The sequence below is a fragment of the Eleginops maclovinus genome, chromosome 11 (genome assembly GCF_036324505.1).
Source record: "Eleginops maclovinus isolate JMC-PN-2008 ecotype Puerto Natales chromosome 11, JC_Emac_rtc_rv5, whole genome shotgun sequence".
NCBI classification, from domain to species: Eukaryota; Metazoa; Chordata; class Actinopteri; order Perciformes; family Eleginopidae; genus Eleginops; species Eleginops maclovinus.
The window spans coordinates 2,659,058-2,680,800 of NC_086359.1; the positions used below are offsets into that span (position 1 = coordinate 2,659,058).

At 40.5% G+C, this 21,743-nt stretch overlaps 2 protein-coding genes across 2 annotated transcripts; one reads left to right on the top strand and one right to left on the bottom strand.

The window, feature by feature from the left end:
* Nucleotides 1-1,770: 1,770 nt before the first annotated feature.
* Nucleotides 1,771-6,980, top strand: LOC134871811 (aquaporin-11-like). The gene is made up of 3 exons (XM_063894736.1): nt 1,771-2,527; nt 2,890-3,006; nt 4,979-6,980. Exons 1-3 carry the CDS (start codon nt 2,155-2,157, stop codon nt 5,086-5,088), a joined length of 600 nt encoding a protein of 199 aa, XP_063750806.1. The 5' UTR covers nt 1,771-2,154; the 3' UTR covers nt 5,089-6,980.
* Nucleotides 6,981-8,450: 1,470 nt separating this feature from the next.
* rsf1b.1 (remodeling and spacing factor 1b, tandem duplicate 1) lies at nt 8,451-20,879 on the bottom strand. The gene is given in 19 exon segments (XM_063894734.1): nt 8,451-11,205; nt 11,431-11,610; nt 11,721-11,926; nt 12,017-12,230; nt 12,558-12,625; nt 13,027-13,133; nt 13,221-13,284; nt 13,777-13,856; nt 13,938-14,042; nt 14,385-14,666; nt 14,866-15,150; nt 15,152-15,898; nt 15,900-16,711; nt 16,714-18,366; nt 18,466-18,584; nt 18,954-19,159; nt 19,605-19,697; nt 19,816-19,907; nt 20,717-20,879. Coding segments are annotated over 19 exon segments (5,964 nt in total). The 3' UTR covers nt 8,451-10,717.
* Nucleotides 20,880-21,743: the final 864 nt, after the last annotated feature.

Below are 21,743 nucleotides of genomic sequence, written 5' to 3' on the forward strand. Positions count from 1 at the left end.
TTACTCAAGTACAAGACCTGAGTACTTCTACTTTACTCAAGTACAAGATCTGAGTACTTCTACTTTACTCAAGTGCAAGATCTGAGTACTTCTACTTTTACTCAAGTACAAGATCTGAGTACTTCTACTTTACTCAAGTGCAAGATCTGAGTACTTCTACTTTTACTCAATAAGATCTGAGTACTTCTACTTTTACTCAAGTACAATATCTGAGTACTTCTACTTTTACTCAAGTACAAGATCTGAGTACTTCTACTTTACTCAAGTACAAGATCTGAGTACTTCTACTTTTACTCAAGTACAAGATCTGAGTACTTATACTTTACTCAAGTACAAGATCTGAGTACTTCTACTTTTACTCAAGTACAAGGTCTGAGTACTTCTACTTTACTCAAGTATAAGATCTGAGTACTTCTACTTTTACTCAAGTACAATATCTGAGTACTTCTACTTTACTCAAGTACAAGATCTGAGTACTTCTACTTTACTCAAGTACAAGACCTGAGTACTTCTACTTTACTCAAGTACAAGATCTGAGTACTTCTACTTTACTCAAGTACAAGATCTGAGTACTTCTACTTTTACTCAAGTACAAGATCTGAGTACTTCTACTTTACTCAAGTACAAGATCTGAGTACTTCTACTTTTACTCAAGTACAAGACCTGAGTACTTCTACTTTACTCAAGTACAAGATCTGAGTACTTCTACTTTTACTCAAGTACAAGATCTGAGTACTTCTACTTTACTCAAGAACAAGATCTGAGTACTTCTCCCATCCTCTGGGCTCTAATTCCGTTGCATATACTTGAATACATGTTGCAAGTCAGCACTTTAACCTCAGTGTCGCATCAGCTGTGCAAAATGAGAACAGAAGAACCAAATACTTTCACAATAAAAGCTGGCTCTGTGCGTCCTGCTGTTACACTGTAACCTCAGTGTGTTACTACAGACTGGATAGAAACTGACCTGTTTCACATTGTGCTCTGATCAGTCTGACCTGAGCCTCTCAGACACTCCCATGATGTGAACACCGCCCCCCAAGCATCAAGCACTTCACAGAAATACTATTTCCGGTCAGAATTTCAGAACAGAACATTGTTACGACACATTTGGAGAATTATTGCCTGAATGTCAATCTGGAAAAAATAGCTTTGATTTTTCTGGCAATATTCTAGTTAGCTTTCTGGTGTCTTTTTGGGAGATGGTCAGCTTCGTTTAGCATAAAGAATTAAATCACAAAAGCTTTTAAGCGATTTTGAGGTAACACTTTAAGCCATTTTAGAAGCAAATATAGTACATTTTCGTTACATTTATTTGATCATAATTACTAATAACTATGCAGCTTCAGATTAAAAGTATTTAAAAATCTACAGATAAATGATTATGCATTTTAAATGGACAACGACTTTATTGATCTCTTGGTAAAAATATAAATAATTAAACAATTGTGGGTCACTACACAATAACAAAACATTGAACCTCCTTTTTTTCCAGCAGCAAAATTAAAGCAATATGCATATGAATTAATCAATATAAACAATTCAATAACATCAACGTCTTTATTTCTCTGAAATGTGGCCTTCTGCATAACGGGAACTTCTAGTTTTTGTACTTTAATACTTTTGTAGTCTTACTTATTTTGAATGTATACATTTTAATTGTTTTAAAGTATTTTATACAATGGTAAGACTACTTTTACTAAGGTAAATTACCTGAGTATTTATAACACATTTGCCTTGTCACCAAGATGATTGCGCTTTTATTTTGAAAGTTTCACCGCCTTGCATTCGGTTTCGCAGGCTGGTATGATGCGGCAGCGTGGGGCAACTTTGAGGCGGAATAGGAGGGAATAAAGTGGATTTAAGTGGACTCCAAAGTTGCCCCCCATCACGAGGAACGGGTTGTACCGTAAGGTCGGTGAAAACAACTGAAAAACATGACCGAGCCTTTACGTTTCATTGGCGGTGTGTGGCGCCGCTGTGCTCCTCAGCGAAGCCATCCGGCGAACGGCGCGTCTTCTCCCCACAGATTACTGGATCTACCTGCTGGAAGCGGTGTCCACCTTCCAGCTCTGCTGCTGCACACATGAGCTCAAACTGCTGGGCGAAACGCTCCAACTGGAGGCCTCAATCGCCCTAACAATCACATACACCATGACAATCATACATTTATCAACTTTCCGCGAAGCGACGTGCAACCCAAGCGGTGCCCTGGAGAGCGTTTGCCGCGGCAGCGGCAGCGTCAAAGCGGCTGGAATCCTCATCGCTTGTCAGTTCGCCGCTGGGTTCGCCGCGCAGTTTTTCGCAGCGTCTGTTTGGTCGCTTGGTCTTTCTGAGGTCCACATCAAACACCAGAGGTTCGGGTTCCGGTGCTTCGACCCCCTTGGTGGGACTCTGCTGGAGGCAGCGGCGGTGGAGCTTGGTTGCGCCTTCTTCGTTCAAGCTGTCGCCATGCACGTCCACAAGCTGTACGAAAAACTTCGTGTTCACTTCATCGCTGCTGCCGTCACTGTTGTGGTTTACGCAGGTGAGTTCGATTACCTGGAAGCTGTTTACCTGCGATCATTAGGCTGAACATATTGATGTTTGATCTGATTCAAATGTGCTTTGGGCACGTTATGTACCCCTGTACATGCGAAGACAAAACCCATTATATATTTCATAGAGATAGTAAAAGAATTGTTATTAACTAACATAAATGACAAAAGCCCAACTATATACAATTCAATATAAAACAAAGTAAAGTAAAAACAGAACTAAACGCAATACAATAATGTAGAATTAAATATATTACAATGAAATAACTTATATTATGGGTGTTATTTCAGTTCTATAATCTTTTTGTAAGAACTTCATATTTAATCTGCGGTCTCCCTCTCTCCTGTGCAGGTGGAAGTATTTCTGGTGCCGTCTTTAACCCGGTCCTGGCCTTCTCCGTCCAGTTCCCCTGCAGCGGACACTCCTACCCAGAGTACTGCTTTGTGTACTGGCTCGGGCCGGTCCTGGGTAAGGAGGATCAGAAACCAGGACACCTGTTTGTTTACTGTCTGTAATCCATAAACCTAACACCTTCAAGTATTTGTTTCCGTCACTCCTGCACACAAATCCTGCATCGTGCACAAACTAAGCCAGAAGTTTTACATTCTCAAAAGGTCAGATTCTTTTAAAACGGCTCTTTGGTATGAAAGCAAGAAACTGACTCGACGAGGGCCATATACTGTGGGGCAAAAAAGTATTTAGTCAGCCACCAATTGTGCAAGTTCTCCCATATAAAAAGATTAAAGAGGCCTGTAATTTTCATCATAGGTATACCTCAACTATGAGAGACAGAATGAGAAAACAAAATCCAGAAAATCACATTGTAGGATTTTTAATGAATTAATTGGTAAATTCCTCGGTAAAATAAGTATTTGGTCACCTACAAACAAGCAAGATTTCTGGCTCTCACAGACCTGTAACTTCTTCTTTAAGAGGCTCCTCTGTCCTCCACTCGTTACCTGTATTAATGGCACCTTTTTGAACTCGTTATCAGTATAAAAGACACCTGTCCACAACCTCAAACAGTCATACTCCAAACTCCACTATGGCCAAGACCAAAGAGCTGTCAAAGGAGACCAGAGACAAAATTGTAGACCTGCACCAGGCTGGGAAAACTGAATCTGCAATAGGTAAGCAGCCTGGTGTGAAGAAATCAACTGTGGGAGCAATTATTAGAAAATGGAAGACATACAAGACCACTGCTAATCTCCCTCGATCTGGGGCTCCACGCAAGATCTCACCCCGTGGGATCAAAATGATCACAAGAACGGTGAGCAAAAATGCCAGAACCACACGGGGGGACCTAGTGAATGACCTGCAGAGAGCTGGGACCAAAGTAACAGAGGCTACCATCAGTAACACACTACGCCGCCAGGGACTTCAATCCTGCAGTTCCAGACGTGTCCCCCTGCTTAAGCCAGTACATGTCCAGGCCCGTCTGAAGTTTGCTAGAGGGCATTTGGATGATCCAGAAGAGGATTGGGAGAATGTCATATGGTCAGATGAAACCAAAATAGAACTTTTTGGTAAAAACTGAACTCGTCGTGTTTGGAGGAGAAAGAATGCAGAGTTGCATCCAAAGAACACCATACCTACTGTGAAGCATGGGGGTGCAAACATCATGCTTTGGGGCTGTTTTTCTGCAAAGGGACCAGGACGACTGATCCGTGTAAAGGAAAGAATGAATGGGGCCATGTATCGTGAGATTTTGAGTGAAAACCTCCTTCCATCAGCAAGGGCACTGAAGATGAAGCGTGGCTGGGTCTTTCAGCATGACAATGATCCCAAACACACCGCCAGGGCAACGAAGGAGTGGCTTCGTAAGAAGCATTTCAAGGTCCTGGAGTGGCCTAGCCAGTGTCCAGATCTCAACCCCATAGAAAATCTTTGGAGGGAGTTGAAAGTCTGTGTTGCCCAGCGACAGCCCCAAAACATCACTGCTTTAGAGGAGATCTGCATGGAGGAATGGGCCAAAATACCAGCAACAGTGTGTGAAAACCTTGTGAAGACTTACAGAAAACGTTTGACCTCTGTCATTGCCAACAAAGGGTATATAACAAAGTATTGAGATGAACTTTTGTTATTGACCAAATACTTATTTTCCACAATCATTTGAAATAAATTCTTTAAAAATCCTACAATGTGATTTCCTGGATTTTCTTTTCTCATTCTGTCTCTCATAGTTGAAGTGTACCTATGATGAAAATTACAGGCCTCTCTCATCTTTTTAAATGGGAGAACTTGCACAATTGGTGGCTGACTAAATACTTTTTTGCCCCACTGTATGTGTGTCATTATCTCTCAATCCCCTGCCTTAGAGAAATTAACCGTTGCTACCAAGGGACGTCTGATTCCTTTAATCAAGCTATAAAAGCTGTGACCAGATGAAGCTTTTTACCAGCTTTGTAATAAGTCTACCTTTCTGTCCCCCAACCCCCAGGTGTGGCGAGCTGCATCCTGCTGTTTGAGAAGATCGTCCCTTTCCTCTCGGGAAAAAGCACCATCAGATTGGACAAACCTGCTGTGCAGAACCAGAAGAAGACCCAGTAACTGATGAGAGGAAAGTCAAAAACAGTAGTGTCTTTTTATTCCAGAAGTCTAAGTGGATAATAACAGGACAGCATTTGAGGTTCAAACTAGAGATTGTCATTAATGCACATCAGGCAAATGCTTACAAACCAGCAGTACTTAAGCAGACGTTAAGGCAATAACATTAGCTTTTAGTATGCAAATGAACACCAAGTGCTGAGATTTAGCACCTTTTTAAATATTCTTCAGTGTCAAACTAATCCAGTGACAGCAGTGTGTACATGTTTGTATTCACTGCAAACAGGAAGGGCTTCAGTGTACTTTTAAAGTTTCTAATGGGACGTTTAATAACTTAAGTTTGGTTTGAAGTGAAACTAATTCAGGTACAGGCTGACAGAGAATGAGAATGGGGCCATACCATTCCTCATCTGACGAACTAGGAAGCCACGACATAAACATGAGGAACACCTCACCACACCTGTTTTACCAGCTCAACCTCGAGTCCTTGCATCTGCTCTTAAACAGCACTGGTTTCATGTGAACTGGCATTTCAGCGTTGCCCTCTTTGAGAGTTGTTGCTTTAACACCAATACAAATGACAGTACTGTGATGGAACCAAAACTCCATGCTAATTGTTATTTTATATTCCATTTTGACTTTAAAATGATGTTTTTATAGATCTCATACCAGACGTAAGGTCATTAATTTAACTTTACCTCATTTTTGCCAAATGTTTTTCACATGAAGACTGTCAAAAATCACTACGGAAGAACTTTATATAACTGTGATTAATTCACTGACACAATCACTGCTTTACGAGCACACTAATGAACCAAAGTGCACACTGATAAACATGGGGATAAAAGTGGTTAATATGCAGGTGGTTATTACATTACAGCCCCCAGATTATTGCCTTCTCTTTGCACTTTCATAAGCCCGTTTTATTATATTACAATGTCATACCTGCACATGCTGGGACAGAAGAGATGCTCAATGTTTCTAAATAAAAACATATAAAATAGATGGAAAACTATTTGAAATAGAACAAAAGATGTAATAAATTCAATGCAGTTAAATATAAAAGACAATAAAATGTGTCAGACTTTAAAGTAATGTAAAATTAAATGAAAGGCAATCAAACATTTATAAATACAAGTCAAAAAAAGGTGATCAATTACAAAAAAAACATATTTAAAAGCAAAATTAAAGAAAATACACAAACATTTTTTAAAAATTAAATAGCAGACAATATAATAATACAAAATAACTCTAAAATAAATCATATAAATATATATATTATCATATTAAATATGCTAAAAGTCAGGGTTAGTTTTAGGGAGTGCACATTATTCCCATTTAACCTTAAATAAAAAGGGCTTTGGTGGAGGTTAGTAAGGGTTGAAGGGAAACACAGAGGTTTGTTTTAGTTTTATTAAGTTTAATGTCAGTTTATTACGCACAATTATTACAGCATTCAATTTCCTCACGTTGGGAATTACACTAACATGTTTCTGACACACTTGACGACAAATAAATGTAACTTTTTATTTCATTAAGATGACCAAAGCTTCAGTTTCCTGCTTACTATTTTCATTTTACTGCATAAATCATGTGGCTGTTAGCGTTGTGAATAATAACTGATGTCGTCTTTGAGGGGAATATTGTCTGACTTCTAGTTTAAGGTGCTTTTTTTCCCATTAAAAACTACACTTGTCGTTCTGTGAACCAAAGACAGATTAATTTACAACGTTAATACCTCTGGAGTCTGGATGATAAGGATATTAAAGATAAAGTGAATAAACGTGTTTCTGTCGTCAGATTGCTATATATTTTTAAATAACAGGTTTGGTATAATGTTGTAATTTAAATGCATTTGTAATATATTGAATAAAACATTTTCTGAAATATCTCAACCACTTTCCTTAAATACATCTTATTTGTACTGTTTTTACTTTATATACTTCTGGGTAGCTAATGGATCAAAACAGTCGTATTGAAATATTAAAAACATAGTTTATTTGTTTATATTTTGTACCTAGTACAAGAATAATTGTACAAAGTATTTCAATCATTTTAAATAATATTTGTATTAGCAATGTTAAATTATTTTAATAAAAAAGTAAAAGGTTAATTTGAAGATACTGATTGATGTTTTAGCTTTACAGCTAATTCTCCCAACAAAATAATGGGTATTTTGTAATCTCTATAACAAGAGCATTACATATATAGGGCTGGATGCCAAAGCTAATGCAATATTTTATACAGTATTAATAAATAGAAATACCTCAAAATGAGACAAAAATGTTTTGTACCATTTATTTTATATTAATATATTATATTAATATATTAATATATTATATTAATATATTATATTAATATAATATAATATTAATATAATATTAATATAATATTTATTTTATATTAATATATTATATTAATCTAATATATATTTTATATTATATACTTTTTGAATGACACTATTTGTTTATCTGTTAGTAAGAATAGTTCATTGTTAGTTTAGTTGGTTCCTTTCATTTGTTGACTGTTCAAATGTCCCTGAATATTACTTCCATCAGCTCGTTATTTCAGTTCAGGTCCCAGAGGTTTGTAAAATCCCCAAAAGAAAAACCTGCACAGCCTCCTCGTGGCGGTTTGGCCTGAAGCGTATCTGTTACACAACCCGACCTTTGTGCCCCCTCCTCCCTCTTTTTCACCCCCCCTTCACACTGGTGTCTGACTCAGCTAAATGCCACACATTTTAACACTGCAGCATCAATAACACACAACACGTTAACAACACACGACATTACACGAGAGCACGAAGATTCCCAGGAAGGGGCGGGACATCGCTAAGAGATTGACCAATCACAACAGAGCTAGTCAACTAACCAATCAGAGCAGAGCGGGCTTAATTGTGTTTTCCAAAGGGTTTTAAATACATAAATGATAGTGGTACTGTTTAAACAAACTGTCATTAAAAGGGTTAAATCTAAAGGATATTTGTTCATTATTACTAAGATTGATTTGAAAATATTAATAAATAAAAAGTAGAACATTCATTAATTACAGCAATTTTCAGAAGGGCAAATTTTGTCTTAAAAACAAGTGGGAGTTATTTTAAAAAATCAACCTTACAAGACAATTTTGAAAGTAAAAAACTAAAAGTAGTGGAAAATAATTGAAATATGTAATTGCATGACTGATTTTTAGGTTTAAAGCTGCAATAAAAAGCATTTATATTCTTAAAGCTCAAAGCAGCTCCGAACAACTTATTCAATAACTTATAAAAGCATTAACAAAAATGGATTGTATTTGCATAAAACATATATAATAACACACTAATTTAATCCTTTAACTTCCACACACAACACTGCACGACGTGAGGCTTGAAACCCATTTTATTATAACAAATGTACAAGATCAGATTCATATGAAATAACAGTAAAGTTAACAAAAGGGAGCAGACACCAACCAGCGTGTACGAGCGTCTAACACTGTCCTGCCAGATTCATCATGAGGTAAATAGTGAGCTCTGTGAACACTTCAGTCATTGGCACCCTCTTGAATCTCGCTCCTCTCGCTGCGATGCAGGTCTTGCTACAGGTTATTTCATAACCGTGAGATACATTATTATCAATACTCTCCTTTTTCTCTGTGGAGGCTTTTTTTTTACGGGGTTACATACAGAACACAAACCTTTGACACCTTTTGTACATTTGGGTTTTTCTATACTCTGTCTAATCTAAAAGCTAAATATTTGTGTATATGTGTTTTTCTGTCTGGGAAAAGTCATGTTTTTTTGGCCATGGCCGGTATCAAAACGGTATGATAAATAGAGTGGTTTTTCCTCTGTGAAGACCATGCTGAGACTAATTTACAAAATATTTTACAAACACGCTCCTTAAATCTGATTTCGCCGCCCTAGATTATTCTCTATAATCCCTCCTCTCTGCCCAAAGCTTGCGTAACATGCCTTTAGTAGGTCAGCGCATGCTTACTTCAGAGTCATGATGATTTCCTGCTTTAAAAGGCCTTCAGATTTCACAGCAACACCTCCGGAGACCCTTTAAAACATGCTCTTCTGGTACAAAAAAAACTCTTGTGCCGACTTTACTTCCCCTACAAAAAGAAAACTATTAGAAACATGCAATCCAAAAGAATTGCCCAATATATTTTCCATGATTAAAAAAATGCCTCTAAATATATTACAGCAAGGAAACTACAGATATACACAGACTGGTTCCAGCAGAGGTCAGTGAAGTCATTGGTTTAGGATGTTTTTCTGTCCATCTCCCCTCGTTTTAAAACGGCATCCTGACTATCGGTCAAAAAGAAATTTGCATTTTTATTTGAATTTAAATGACGACAAATGGAGGATGTGAACAGAAACACAGGAAGACCCAGGAGAGAATAAGGAACCTAAAATGAAAGCTTAAGCTTAGTGTTGTTTTAAAAAGTCTGCAGGTATTTAACCCTTGTGAATGACATTGTACAAAAAATAAGACACTTTACATTCGCTCGGAGACAACAAGAAATAAACGTTTAGATATACAAAAACATACATTATTAAAAAACGGAAACGGTAATAATGGGAAACTAGCTCAAGAGAAGGAGGGACGAGTCTGATATTCATTTGATTCCCCAATAATAAAACACCACGGACACTGATGGTAAAATCATGATATATGTCGACGTTATACAAAAGCTACTCTAGGATTCATCAGACGGGTTGGTCGACTGGGAGACTAGATTAAATAGTCTTATCTTGAGCTTCTACAGAAAACAACAAGCCAGAATAGTTCGCAATGATTGACATTTTGGGAAATATGCTTACTGCTTTCAGGAGGTTAGAAATCACTCTCATGTCTCAACTCGTATCAGAGCTTTAGATTCCAGCAGGTTAGCTTAGCTTAGCACAATGAATGGAAACGGAGGGGAAGAGCTAGCGTAGTTTTGATTAAACAGAAACAAAAGCTTGATAATTAACACGTTATTATTTTTCTAACACATCTGTACAAAAGTGGAAGTGTAAAAAAGTAAATTTGCCATTTGTTGGAAGATGTGATCAATAAATCAATATTATTCCAAATATATTTGTGCTAAACTAACCGGCTGGATCTTAGCCTTAACCCAACAGACGAGAGAGGTTCGACATTTCTCCCAAAATGTCGAACTATTCCTGTGATGTAATTCCCAGACATTTAAAATCCATAGTGGAATGACTCATAAAATACCTCTAAAAAGCCCCAGTGGTTTAGCATATTAGGCAGACTATTCCTACACATTTAACAAACTCAGTGCCAATGTTCCATCGAAGAAAACAGGAGATACAATATGTAGAAATCTTGGTTGAAAGGAAATAAAAAAACGTGACGATGCGAGAGGAGGAATGAGAGGAGGTCTGGCAGTGGAGCTGGAGGATGTGGGGTCAAAACGGATTGTTATTATTATTAAAAATGAAAAAGTTTGGTGCCCTTATTTGCAGTTTGATCCCACAGGGACAGTCAGACCGGAGTCAGGAGAGGTCCGGATGTTGAAAACGGACGAAGAGGAGGAGGAAGTGTTGTTGGTGTTGGCGGGAATAATAAAGTTAAATATAAAAATACAATACCACAAAAAATGAAACAGTACACCTTTTTCTTTTCTTTTTTTACAAATCTTCGCTATTGCAGACGTAGTCCACGAGGTCCGTGACTCCTAACAGGTCGTCCTCGTCTTCCTCCTGAGGCGGCACTTCCTGTCCGTTTGGAGCGATGGCGGCGATATTTTTAGGAGCCTCCGGTTGCGGGACGATGGTTTTTGTCGTGCTCTGTCCGTTTGTAGCCGGCAAATCCCCTGGATTGCTGTCCCCTGTTCCCTTTGTCTCCTCGTCTGCTTTCTTCTCCTTCGGTTTCTCCTTCTCCTCCTCCTCTTCCTCATCGTCTGAATCGATGCGGTTCACGCGTTTCCGGATGGGACGATCCTCTTCCGACGACGATCCGTCAGAGTCGTCATCCGACTCGTCGTTCTCGGAGGCTCGTCTGCGCTTCAAAGCGAGACGCCTGCGCCGCTGCCGGGAGCCTTCCTCCTCCGAGGAGTCGCCTCTCTTCTTCGTCCGACGCTCCTTCGTCTCCTCCTCTGAGTCTTTGGAGAAACTCGCTGAGGGAAGAAGAAGAGAAGCCTTTAGCTTCCTGTAGATCTGACGGCAATCACCATCACAAATGTACCGATGCACAACTTTAGACAAGAGATTCTAGGGCAGTACGATTAGGATAGAAGTAAGAATTTATTCTGACTGATATTGTGTTACCGTGTAAAGACATCCTCATCACCACCAGAGTGTGTGTGTGTGTGTGTGTGTTACTGTATGTGTGTGTGACTGACCCTCACTGCTGGAGCTGTCCATGCGGTGTCTTGGTTTCATTTTGGCTCGGTTTGTTTCCACCTGAGAGCCCTCGGACTCGGACGTCTCTCTGTAGTTCACCTGAGCCTTCTTGCTCCTCCGAGAGCGCCGCCGACTCACGTCCAGATCGCTGTCGCTGTACTCGCTCGAGCCCTCCGTCGCTGCGAACACATCAGAGAAAAAACAAAGTCCGAAGGTGTGTGTGGCTGATATACATGTGGAATAAGTGGAATAAGTGATGTCATAGTCTTTGTTTTGTGTATATAAATACCTATTTCTTCTTCATCCTCCTCGTCCGACTCCTCCTCCTCGTCGTCCGAGTATCCCTTCGGTCTTCGTCTCTTCCTGGCGCTTCGTCGTTGCGTCGGAGGTTTCCTGCGCCGTGAGGAGGATTGATGTTTCCCGCCGCTGCTGTTAGACTCCGCCTCCGACTCCGCCTCCGAGCCGTTTTCTGACACCACGAACTCCTCCTCTGAGCTGCATGAGGAGATAAAGACTTGAATCCGATACCTAGCATCACTGTTAGTATTTGCTTTGATTTGGTATTCAAACGGTCTAGTTTCGTACCTCTCACTGATGCGAAACTCGTCCTCACTCTCCTCCTCGTCCACGGTGCTGTCGCTGTCCAGGTCGTTGAGTCGCCGGCGTTTTTTCCTGCGCTGCCCGGCGGGGGGTCGGGCCGGTTGTCCGTTCTCCTTCCCCTCGTCCGCCTGCAGGATGACAGACATGTCCTTCCCTCTGAGCCCCGTGATGTTCGCCATGTCTTTCCCCCGGCCCGCTCCTGTGGAAAAACATTTGGCATTTTAGAAAATACTTTTTGCGAAGAGTGAAACTACGATACGATTTACCTTTCTGTGATTCCTGTTTTTTGAAAAGGCTGCGTGTATTTTTTGGGGTGATTTATTTACTAAAAATATGAAATATTAAAACACTTTTAATAAATAATAATAATTTATTTAAATACTTTATTTTCCCGGGGTACATTACTTGAAAGATGTAACAGTTGCTCCATTGAAGAATAAAATTAATACAATTCTGATCTATTTCAGTCTTAATAGACGAAGGTAATCTTTTGAAATAGATTTTCTGAAAGAGTCAGAACTCGTACCTCCGCCCTCCGCCTCTTTGATGTCTTCCTCGATGGCCTCCTCGATGGCCTCGTCGAATTCATCGAATCTGTAAAATCCACATTTGTTATTTATTGATCAGTGCATCATTTTCCTGCAACGACCAACTGTATGCAACTCTGCTGTAGTCACACGATGCATTATGGGTAAGGGATAGTGTGCAGCATCCTGAAGGGTGTTCTTTGTCCCATAATGACCACCTCGCTGCACATTCTCCCGCTTATTACACGACCACATACTAACGACTCGACTCCCAACATTAACTGAAATGATTTCATTTGTAATTTCTTGATGTTTTTTAATCCATTTTCCTCTTTTCAGAATATATTAAATAAAGTTTCCCAATTTTCCTTTTTTTGTCTCACAACAATAAGCATTAAATGTAAAACATAACATAAATAGAACCCGGTGGAAAATAGCAGTTTTCTTGTAAAATAAAAGCTCACAGACCTGTAGCTGATGGACTTCTTATTCCTCGTAGATCTTCGTCCCCAGCTCTTGCTCTTCTTCGTTTCCTTCTTCTCTTTGATGATGATCTCCGGCTTCTCCTCCTCCACCTGTGAGCAGCAAAGGTAAGTTATTGTGACAAACATCAACAGGTGAAGAAGTGCTTTGATTTTGAAGGAAAGTTGAATGTCACCTACGGTACTTACTGCAGGCGTGATGATGTTTTCCAGACTGATCCCAACGTAAATGAGACGCTCTTTCCTGGAGGAGATAATACACATTATTTAGGACACGTTTATGTTTATATTTATCTTGATGGCGGAGCTGTGCTGCACAGGGTGTACAAATACGGTCATAGGGGACACAGGAAGAGGAAAATTACACATTTTAAAAGTGCTCGAAATATATTATAGATCACGCTGAAAGCCAACCGATACACTGTTTTGTGTGATAATGAAAAGCAATGCCTGTTTTTGTGTGTTTACTTCTCAGACACCTACAATTACGGCAGCTCTGCAAAGCTTTTATTTTGAAGGAGCTGAAATTTCACAGTGAAAGTTGTGATAAGAATGAAACTAAATCTGTCAGGAGAGGGTGAAGCGAATATTTAAGCTTAGAAGCATTTCAATAATAATTAAGTGGCAAGGATTCTTTGAAGCCTAAACAGAAGCTGTAAATAAAACAGACCTGTTTTCTTCTCTTGACCCTCAATCCCTAAAAAGCTTGTGCACATTTCAAACCAACATGTCTCACCTTCTCTCCGCCCGTTCCTTCTTCTTCAGAGCAGCGTCGAGGTTTAGGAGCTGCTCCTCCAGCTTCTCACAGAGCAGCTTCTGCAGAGGGGAAGACCCAGGGACACATTAACATATTTAATCTATTTATTCTTTGTTTAATCTTTGTTGATTCGTACGTACGTGTTGACAGGGCGGACAGAACCACTCTCCGTCGGGGATGATCATGAGCGGTGGCCTCAGACAGGCCGTGTGGTAACCGCTGTCACACGAATCACACAGAAGGATCTGGAAGAGAGACGCACGTTAATAAATAAAGCATTTTATATTGGAAACTAAATAGCTATGGGATGTAGACGATTGGTTTTCTGACGTGTTGTGATTGGTTACTCATGACACAATTCCAGTTTGTTTAAAAACACAATTCATCCGACAGGAGTGGATTTCATTCATATCTCAAACCTCACCTTTTCAGAAATGCTTTCAATCTTTAATACTGTAACGCTGTAAATGTCCCAGCTGCAGGACTACTCTATTCCTCTGAGTTTCATATATGGTCTCCAGCTTGTAAAAAGTCTTTGTAACTTCTGAGCAAAGCTGGTTTATAAGCATGTGCCTTTGAGTACCCACCAGCTCCGGTTGGTTTGGGAGCCCGCAGTGTTTGCAGGGGTCGTCGTTGGGAGGCAGGTCGTCGTCCGTGGAGGTCGAGGAGTCCGAGCTCCGCCTCTCTCGGTTGCGATTGTGCCTCCGCTTGCGTCGCTCCACCTTGTAGTCTTCGTCGCTGTCGTCCTCTTCCTCCGTTTCCTCTTCGGCGCTGGACTCCTCCTCGCTGTTGTCCTCTTCGTCTTCGGAACCTTTCTTTTTGCGGCGTGTTCTCGTGTTGGACCACCGGACCCTCCGCCTCTTTCTCCCCTGAAACAAAACGGACACGTTTCATTCCTGGAAATCCTTTCTGCCTAACAACCTTACTGAATGAAATCACAATTTGGTGATTTTATTTTGAAATACTTATTGTATTACCTTCAATCGCAACATTGAAGATAGTGTGTTTTAGTGCATGTAAATGGTCTGCAAAGGCTAAAATCCCTGTGTTCCCTCCAGTGTCTCTTACCTTCGGTTTGGTCTGACCCTCCTGCTCCGTTTTCTTCTCTCTCGGTTTCTTCTGAACAGCTTTCTCCTCTTCCTCCTCCTCTTCTTCCTCCTCCTCCTCCTCGTCTTTTTCTTTCTCTCCCTTGTCCTCCTCGCTCTTGTCGGCCTTTGGAGCAGATTTCTCTGGCTTCTTGTCCTGGATCTCTACTGCCTTACTTGTGGGTCTGGAGATCCTGGGAGACCTCCGGAGGGACATCCCGGTGTTTGTATCCGACTCAGAGTCCTGCCTATCCTCTCTCTGGAGCGCCTGCTTTCCTCCGGTGCACCGGGCGTTTCAATCTCCGACGGGAAGCTGGAGTCCCCCTGCCGTTCGCCACCTCTTTTTTTGGGGCAGAGTCCTCGTCATCCTCTTCATCAGCCGGCTTTTCTGTATCCGGTTCTTTGCTCGGGTCGCCGGCTTTCTCCTTTTCTGTCGAGGATTTGCCGTCGTCTTCGGGAACAGACTCCTCCGTCACTGTTGAGGTTTCATTTTCTTTATTAGCTTGTTTCTCCTCCTTGGTTTCATCAGTTTTTGAATCCTCTTCTTTATCTTGACACAGCTGCTTCTCACTGTCCTTTTGAGGCTTCTCCTTCTCCTCTTTCTTTTCTTTATTGGTGTCCTTTTTCCTTTCCGTGATAGTATTATTTTCTTTGTCCGTTTCCAATTCTTTGTCCTTTTTCTTTCCTGAATCTGTGTCCCTCTTCTTCTCCAAGTCTGTGTCCTTCTTCTTCTCCAAGTCTGTGTCTTTCTTCTTCTCCAAGTCTGTGTCCTTCTTCTTCTCTAAGTCTGTGTCCTTCTTCTTCTCTAAGTCTGTGTCCTTCTTCTTCTCTAAGTCTGTGTCCCTCTTCTTCTCCAAGTCTGTGTCCTTCTTCTTCTCCAAGTCTGTGTCCTTCTTCTTCTCTAAGTCTGTGTCCTTCTTCTTCTCCAAGTCTGTGTCCCTCTTCTTCTCCAAGTCTGTGTCCTTCTTCTTCTCCAAGTCTGTGTCCTTTCTTCTCAAGTCTGTGTCTTCTCTTCTCTAAGTCTGTCTCTAAGTCTGTGTCCTTCTTCTTCTCCAAGTCTGTGTCCTTCTTCTTCTTCTCCAAGTCTGTGTCCCTCTTCTTCTCTAAGTCTGTGTCCTTCTTCTTCTCCAAGTCTGTGTCCCTCTTCTTCTCCAAGTCTGTGTCCTTCTTCTTCTCCAAGTCTGTGTCCCTCTTCTTCTCCAAGTCTGTGTCCCTCTTCTTCTCCAAGTCTGTGTCCTTCTTCTTCTCTGAGTCTGTGTCCCTCTTCTTCTCTGAGTCTGTGTCCCTCTTCTTCTCTGAGTCTGTGTCCCTCTTCTTCTCTGAGTCTGTGTCCGCTTTCTTTGCTGAATCTATTTTGTTTCTCTTGTCTGCGTCAGTCTCCTTTTTCTTTTCGGATTCTGTGTCCTTTTTATTTTCGGTTTCCGGTTTCTTGCCAGCGTTGGTGTCCTTTTTCTTTTCTGTGTTTTCTTTCTTTTCCATATTTGAGTCCCTTTTCTTTTCGGACTCTTTGACCTTTATCTTTTCCACATCTGTGTCCTCTTTCTTTCCGGTTTCTGTGTCCTTCTTCTTTTCGGATTCTATCTTATTTTCTACGTCTGAATCCTTTTTCTTTTCTGTGTTCTCTTTCTTTTTCAAGTCTGTGTCTTTTTTCATTTCTTTGTCTGTGTCCTTTTTCTTTCCTGATTCAGTTTCCTTTCCCAAGTCTGCATCCTTTTTACTTCCTGACGACGGACACTCAGCCTCCATTTTCTTAGCCTTCTCTTCAGACATCTTTCCCTTATCCGTGTCTGTCCTCTCAGGTTTTTTATCGGTTTCTTGAGAGACATTATCTTCTCTGCAACACTGGATAGTTTATCTTTCCCTTCAGACGTTTCCCCTTTCTTCTCCTTGCATGCAACTGAGTTAATCTCAGTTTTATCGTCCACCTGAGGCTTTGTCACATCTGGTTTTACGGCCACTGCTTCCTCCTCCGTGGGCTCCGGCGTGGAGCCGCTTATCTTGGAGACATCGTGCATCGTACCGTCTTCACAGTTTACAGTTTTCTTCACGTCTTCAGGCTTTTTAGGCTTTTCTGCGTCAGTCTCAGAGGCTTTCTGTGGCTTCTTCTCTCCATCTTTATCTTGCTTTTCGTCAGGTTTACATGGTTTGTCTAGCTTTTTAATAACAGGAGACTCCACGTTATCTCTAGTGTCTGATTTGTCTCTCATTTCTGCCTTTTTAGGACTTGTTGTGGCCTCTGCATGATCCCTCTCTTTTAGTTTGTCTGTATTTTTCCCAACAGAAGTTGCAGCCTTTTCAGATTCAGCTGGTTTCTTTGCAGGATCTTTCTCTGACGATTTGATGACTCCTGGCTTCTCTTTCTCCTCTGATTTATCCGATTTCTCTACATTAGCATCACAAGTCTCCTTTTCTTTATCCCCCCTCCTTTCCGTTTGCTTCGTTTTGGTTTCCTCGGCCTTACTTGACTTTGATGTGTCAACACTGGCTGCTTTTTCCTCCGACTCCTTTGATCTCGATGCGTCTTTCTCTGATTCACCGGTCCTTTTTGTTTTATCTGTTTCCTTTAACGTCTTGTCTACGTCACACAAGTCTTTGCTAGTTGACGAGTCTTTTAGCCGTTCCTGCTCTTTATGATTAGACGGTTTCTCAGATGCATTGTTTACGTCTTTAGGTAAAGATGCTGCTCCTGCTTTTTCTTTAGAAGCAGTGCTTTCTGTCTCTACCTGTGGGTCTGGAGTTTTCTGGCCAGAGTCTGCTTGCTTTGATGCTACCTCTGACATCTCTGCACTGCTGTCTCCTCCTTTATGATCTGCAGGTAGAGAGTCATTCTCCCTCTTTTCTGCAGGTTTAGCAGCAGCCGGTTCAACGTTCTGCTCTTTATCCACGACTGCGTCTTTAAGCGACTCGCACATCTGGTTTTTCTCCGACGCAACATCCCCGTTAACATGATCGTTGACACTCTGCCCCTTAGTTGGATCTGGAGTCGAGTCCGCTTTAGGAGCTTCTTTGAGCTGAGAAACAGACGGGTTTTGAACTATAATTCCACTGCTTTTCTCAAAGTCTTCGGTGAACTTCATTCCTCTTTTTTTCAGGGGGATTTTAGCCTGTTGGTCGTTCTTCAGAGCTATTTGAATCTCCTCGGTTTTCTTCGCCTCCTCTCCTTTCTCTGCCTTCACTGATAAACAAGTCGCCTCGGAGGCAGGTTCTCTTGTTTCTGTACAGCTTGATTTCGTGTCCGACACCTCCATCGGCTCCTCTTTGATATTCTGGACTTTTGTAATGATGCTGAGATCTGTCGGAGGCTTTTCTGAAGTCAACTTCGCTTCAGGTTTGCCTTCAATGAGGCCGTTCAGAGATGTTTCCGATTTAAAGTCGTCTTTCTCTGTCGCTTTCTCATCGTTCTCTGTCTTCGGTGACACCGGACCGGCAGCCTTGTTGTCTTTGATATCTTCATCGGATGAGTCCTCGATCTTTTTGACTTCACCTGGAAGGTAAATATAAAATAAGACATCAAACCCCTGCTTGTAAATAATATGGATATTAAGAAAGCCAAAGGAATGTGCACTTTTTTTCTAAACCTCACCGTCTGTTTTCTCCTTCCCCTCTTCAGCGGCAGCTTTATTTTCTTCATCTCTCTTTAGCAGCGCCGGGTCGATCTGTGTTTTCAGCAGAGCGACGACCTCCGCCAGGTCGCTCCTGTCTCTGCAGGGAGAGAAGAAGAAGAAGGCAAATATAATAAATCACTTTATTTACAGAGTATCATCATCAGTACCTGCTTTAATAAAGCGCAGCAGCTTAAAACCTATGGTAGTTGAGATATTTATACAGCTGTTAATAGTGCTTCATATGTATTCTGTCTATAGCGTCTCATTATACTCCTGTCTATAGTGCTGATACCCGTTAATTCTGTTCATACTGCACATACTATAACCTTTTAAAATATGTCACAAGTACATTCTTATATTACACTGCTTCTCTTGCACTTCTGGTTTGATTTTAACTGCACTTTTTGTCCCAGTACTCTGATAAAGTTGAATCAGTGCAGTTGATTGGCTCCTCAATAAGTCTTACTTGACGATGCACTTCCAGGAGGACCCGTCCAGATCGTCCTGCTCCTCGATGTATAGCCTCACGTTGTCGCTCTGGTCGAGCTGGAACCAGTACATCTGCCCGTCTTTGTCGCGGCCGATCGGCTGCAGGCGCATCTTATCCGGGTCCTCCTCGTTGATGGCCGTTTTGAACTTAACGTTGTCATCGAACTGACACTCACACAAATACTGGACGGAGAGGGAGGAAGGAACATGTTTTCTATTCTAGAATATGTTGTTCTGTTCATAATTAACTTTGAATTATTTGACTTTCTTCAGTTCTGTTAAATAACTGCTGCTGCTAAAACCGAATATAATACAAGGTTACTTAATCTCTATATATATGTGTTATGATGCTGATATTTATCCATATTTTTCATGCAAAGTAAAGAATTTTAATCAACAGTTTATAGGGAAAAACATTTCTACACTTCACTTAGTAAAACCTTCTTTATGTTTGACTGCTCTACTTTATCGGCCTTTGATTGTGAAGCACTTTGTTACAAAACCTGTGAAATGTACTTTAAAATGCAATGTATAATCCCTGTGTGTGCGTGTAGGTAGGTCTTTTAACAATCAACAGACAAACTAAGGGCATTAAAGAACAACAGAACTGAACTATAAGTATGCTTACTTTAAGTAACCCCGTCTTGCACTCTGTTGAAAGCTCCTTGTATCCTTTCTGCTCGAGCTCCCATGCCCAGGTCGTGTTCAACTCTTGACATACCTGCAGGAAATGAGACATAAAGATCAACAAATTAAACCCCTTAACTTTTTACATTCTGGTGTGAACATACACACATTTGAAAACCTAGCCTACACACTATGAAAAGTCATGCAGTTACCTTCAGTAGATATTTCTCCCATCTGTCGGCTGACACAGACTTGCCGATCTTCCTCAGCAACTTTACGTGAAGATCAACAAGCAGCTTTGGAACTGAAGAAAAAAAAAAGGATTTTAACATAATTTGGCATCATTTCCACTGTAAAGGACTGGGACAGATTCAAAATTCATAGCTGTATTTAATAAAGAAATGCTGGTTTGCACAATATCAACATTTTCATAGCTAACCCTAGCGCCAAATTATTACTGCATGTGAAAGACCAAAAACCGTAATATGTTGTGGAATTATTAACAGGCTGGTTTACACGGCTTGAACTAATACATACATACAAATCCAGTGCAAATGTTTTCCAAATTCAATGTTTACATATTTTATTTTGAAAGCTTTCACCGGAAGTTATCGACGTCATAACAGTGAGCATGACACACACTGAGCTAACCACTACATAGGCGAAATAATTTAACTGTAAATAAAGTGCACAATTACGTGTTCGTTGCAGACAAGGACATCTGCACACGTTAATTATCAAAAACCACGACGTGTTGCACGAATTACCCCCCTCTAAACCGCCTCTCAATCACTAATATCACCCCCACATTTACTGCCTGTGTTGTGTTTTAACGCAGATAAAAGGCAGCCTGGAGAAAAATTAAGCCCTGTTCAAAAGCTCAAAAGTGACAGAAAACCTCGACTAATTCGGCATGCTCACAACTAAATAAGGATTTAAATACACACAGATATATGTTCCACTTCGTAAACCAGCTCTGTGTCGCAGTTAATGAACATTGAAGTGAAGAAGAAGGTTAGAAAACCACACAATAACACACAGCATGCTAACGTAGCTGCTAGCTCATTAGCATGGTTTTATTCTCCTCCTCCCCGTCAGAAGATGCTTGTTTACCGGCTTCACCTGAAGATGTATCCCGAAGATATCTCTCCAGCTGCGGGAAAGTGAGCTCCGGTAAGTCCAACAGGGCTCCGTAGCGCTCCAGGAAAGAGCAAATCACGGCGTAATTTGGACACAAACCGGGGGAAGAACTCGCCGTTGCCGCCGAAGCAGCCATCTTTTCCACACCAGTGTGAAGCCAGCCGGAATATAGAAATGGACTTCCGGTGTTACCAAAATAAAACAATGGTGTTTCACTTAATACAGTCATACAGGTGAAACAGATGTATACCGAATGGAGAGAAAAATACATAAATTAAACGAAAATGTCACAAAAACACATTTGGTCCATAACATAAGTGAAGATTTTTGTATACATTTTTTATATAACATGTTATCATATACATACAACTCAAAACACTTTTAATACACAATATAGACAAATATGTGTTTTTTATATTCAGTTTTGCTATATTGTAACATGAAACTGGTTATAAATAATAAAATAGGAGTATGATGTTAGTTGGAACCTGCAATTTCAATTGTTTTCTGTTGATGATGATTTTTTATCCATATATTCACCTAGTTTTGTTGTTGTTATTGAAGAACACAGATTAAAACACTGCATGAAAGATATCCACGTAAAGTGTTTGTTAAAGACACACAAGGCAGATCGTTTCATATTTCCATAGCAGACTTTTATCTTTGTGCCTCTCTAAACCACGTGGGTAGAAGAATCGTTTGTCCTGCACCGCCGGCAGAGGTCAGTGTGGAGACAGCTTTACATCCAACACGCAAAGTCGATTATGTCCTACAATTACTGACTCTTTGAGAATGTGTTTTTTTCACATATTCCTAGTTTTTTCTTCACTGTGATTTAATTTTAAATGAAGTTGCAGTTGTTATATGATTAGTAACCCTGAGTCTAACCGTATTTACTTATTTACACATTTCTGCACAAAACTACCAACAACTACACAGTTCTCTCTCCCTAGAAAGGGCATTACTCCCTCTTGTATTTATATCTTATTTTGAAGAATAA

Excerpts from the sequence above, each read along its gene's own strand:
- LOC134871811 (XM_063894736.1), top strand. The coding sequence starts at position 2,155 with ATGACAATCATACATTTATCAACTTTCCGCGAAGCGACGTGCAACCCA. Across the intron at positions 2,528-2,889 it reads CACTGTTGTGGTTTACGCAG|GTGGAAGTATTTCTGGTGCC; the intron begins GTGAGTTCGATT and ends TCTCCTGTGCAG. Across the intron at positions 3,007-4,978 it reads CTGGCTCGGGCCGGTCCTGG|GTGTGGCGAGCTGCATCCTG; the intron begins GTAAGGAGGATC and ends CCCAACCCCCAG.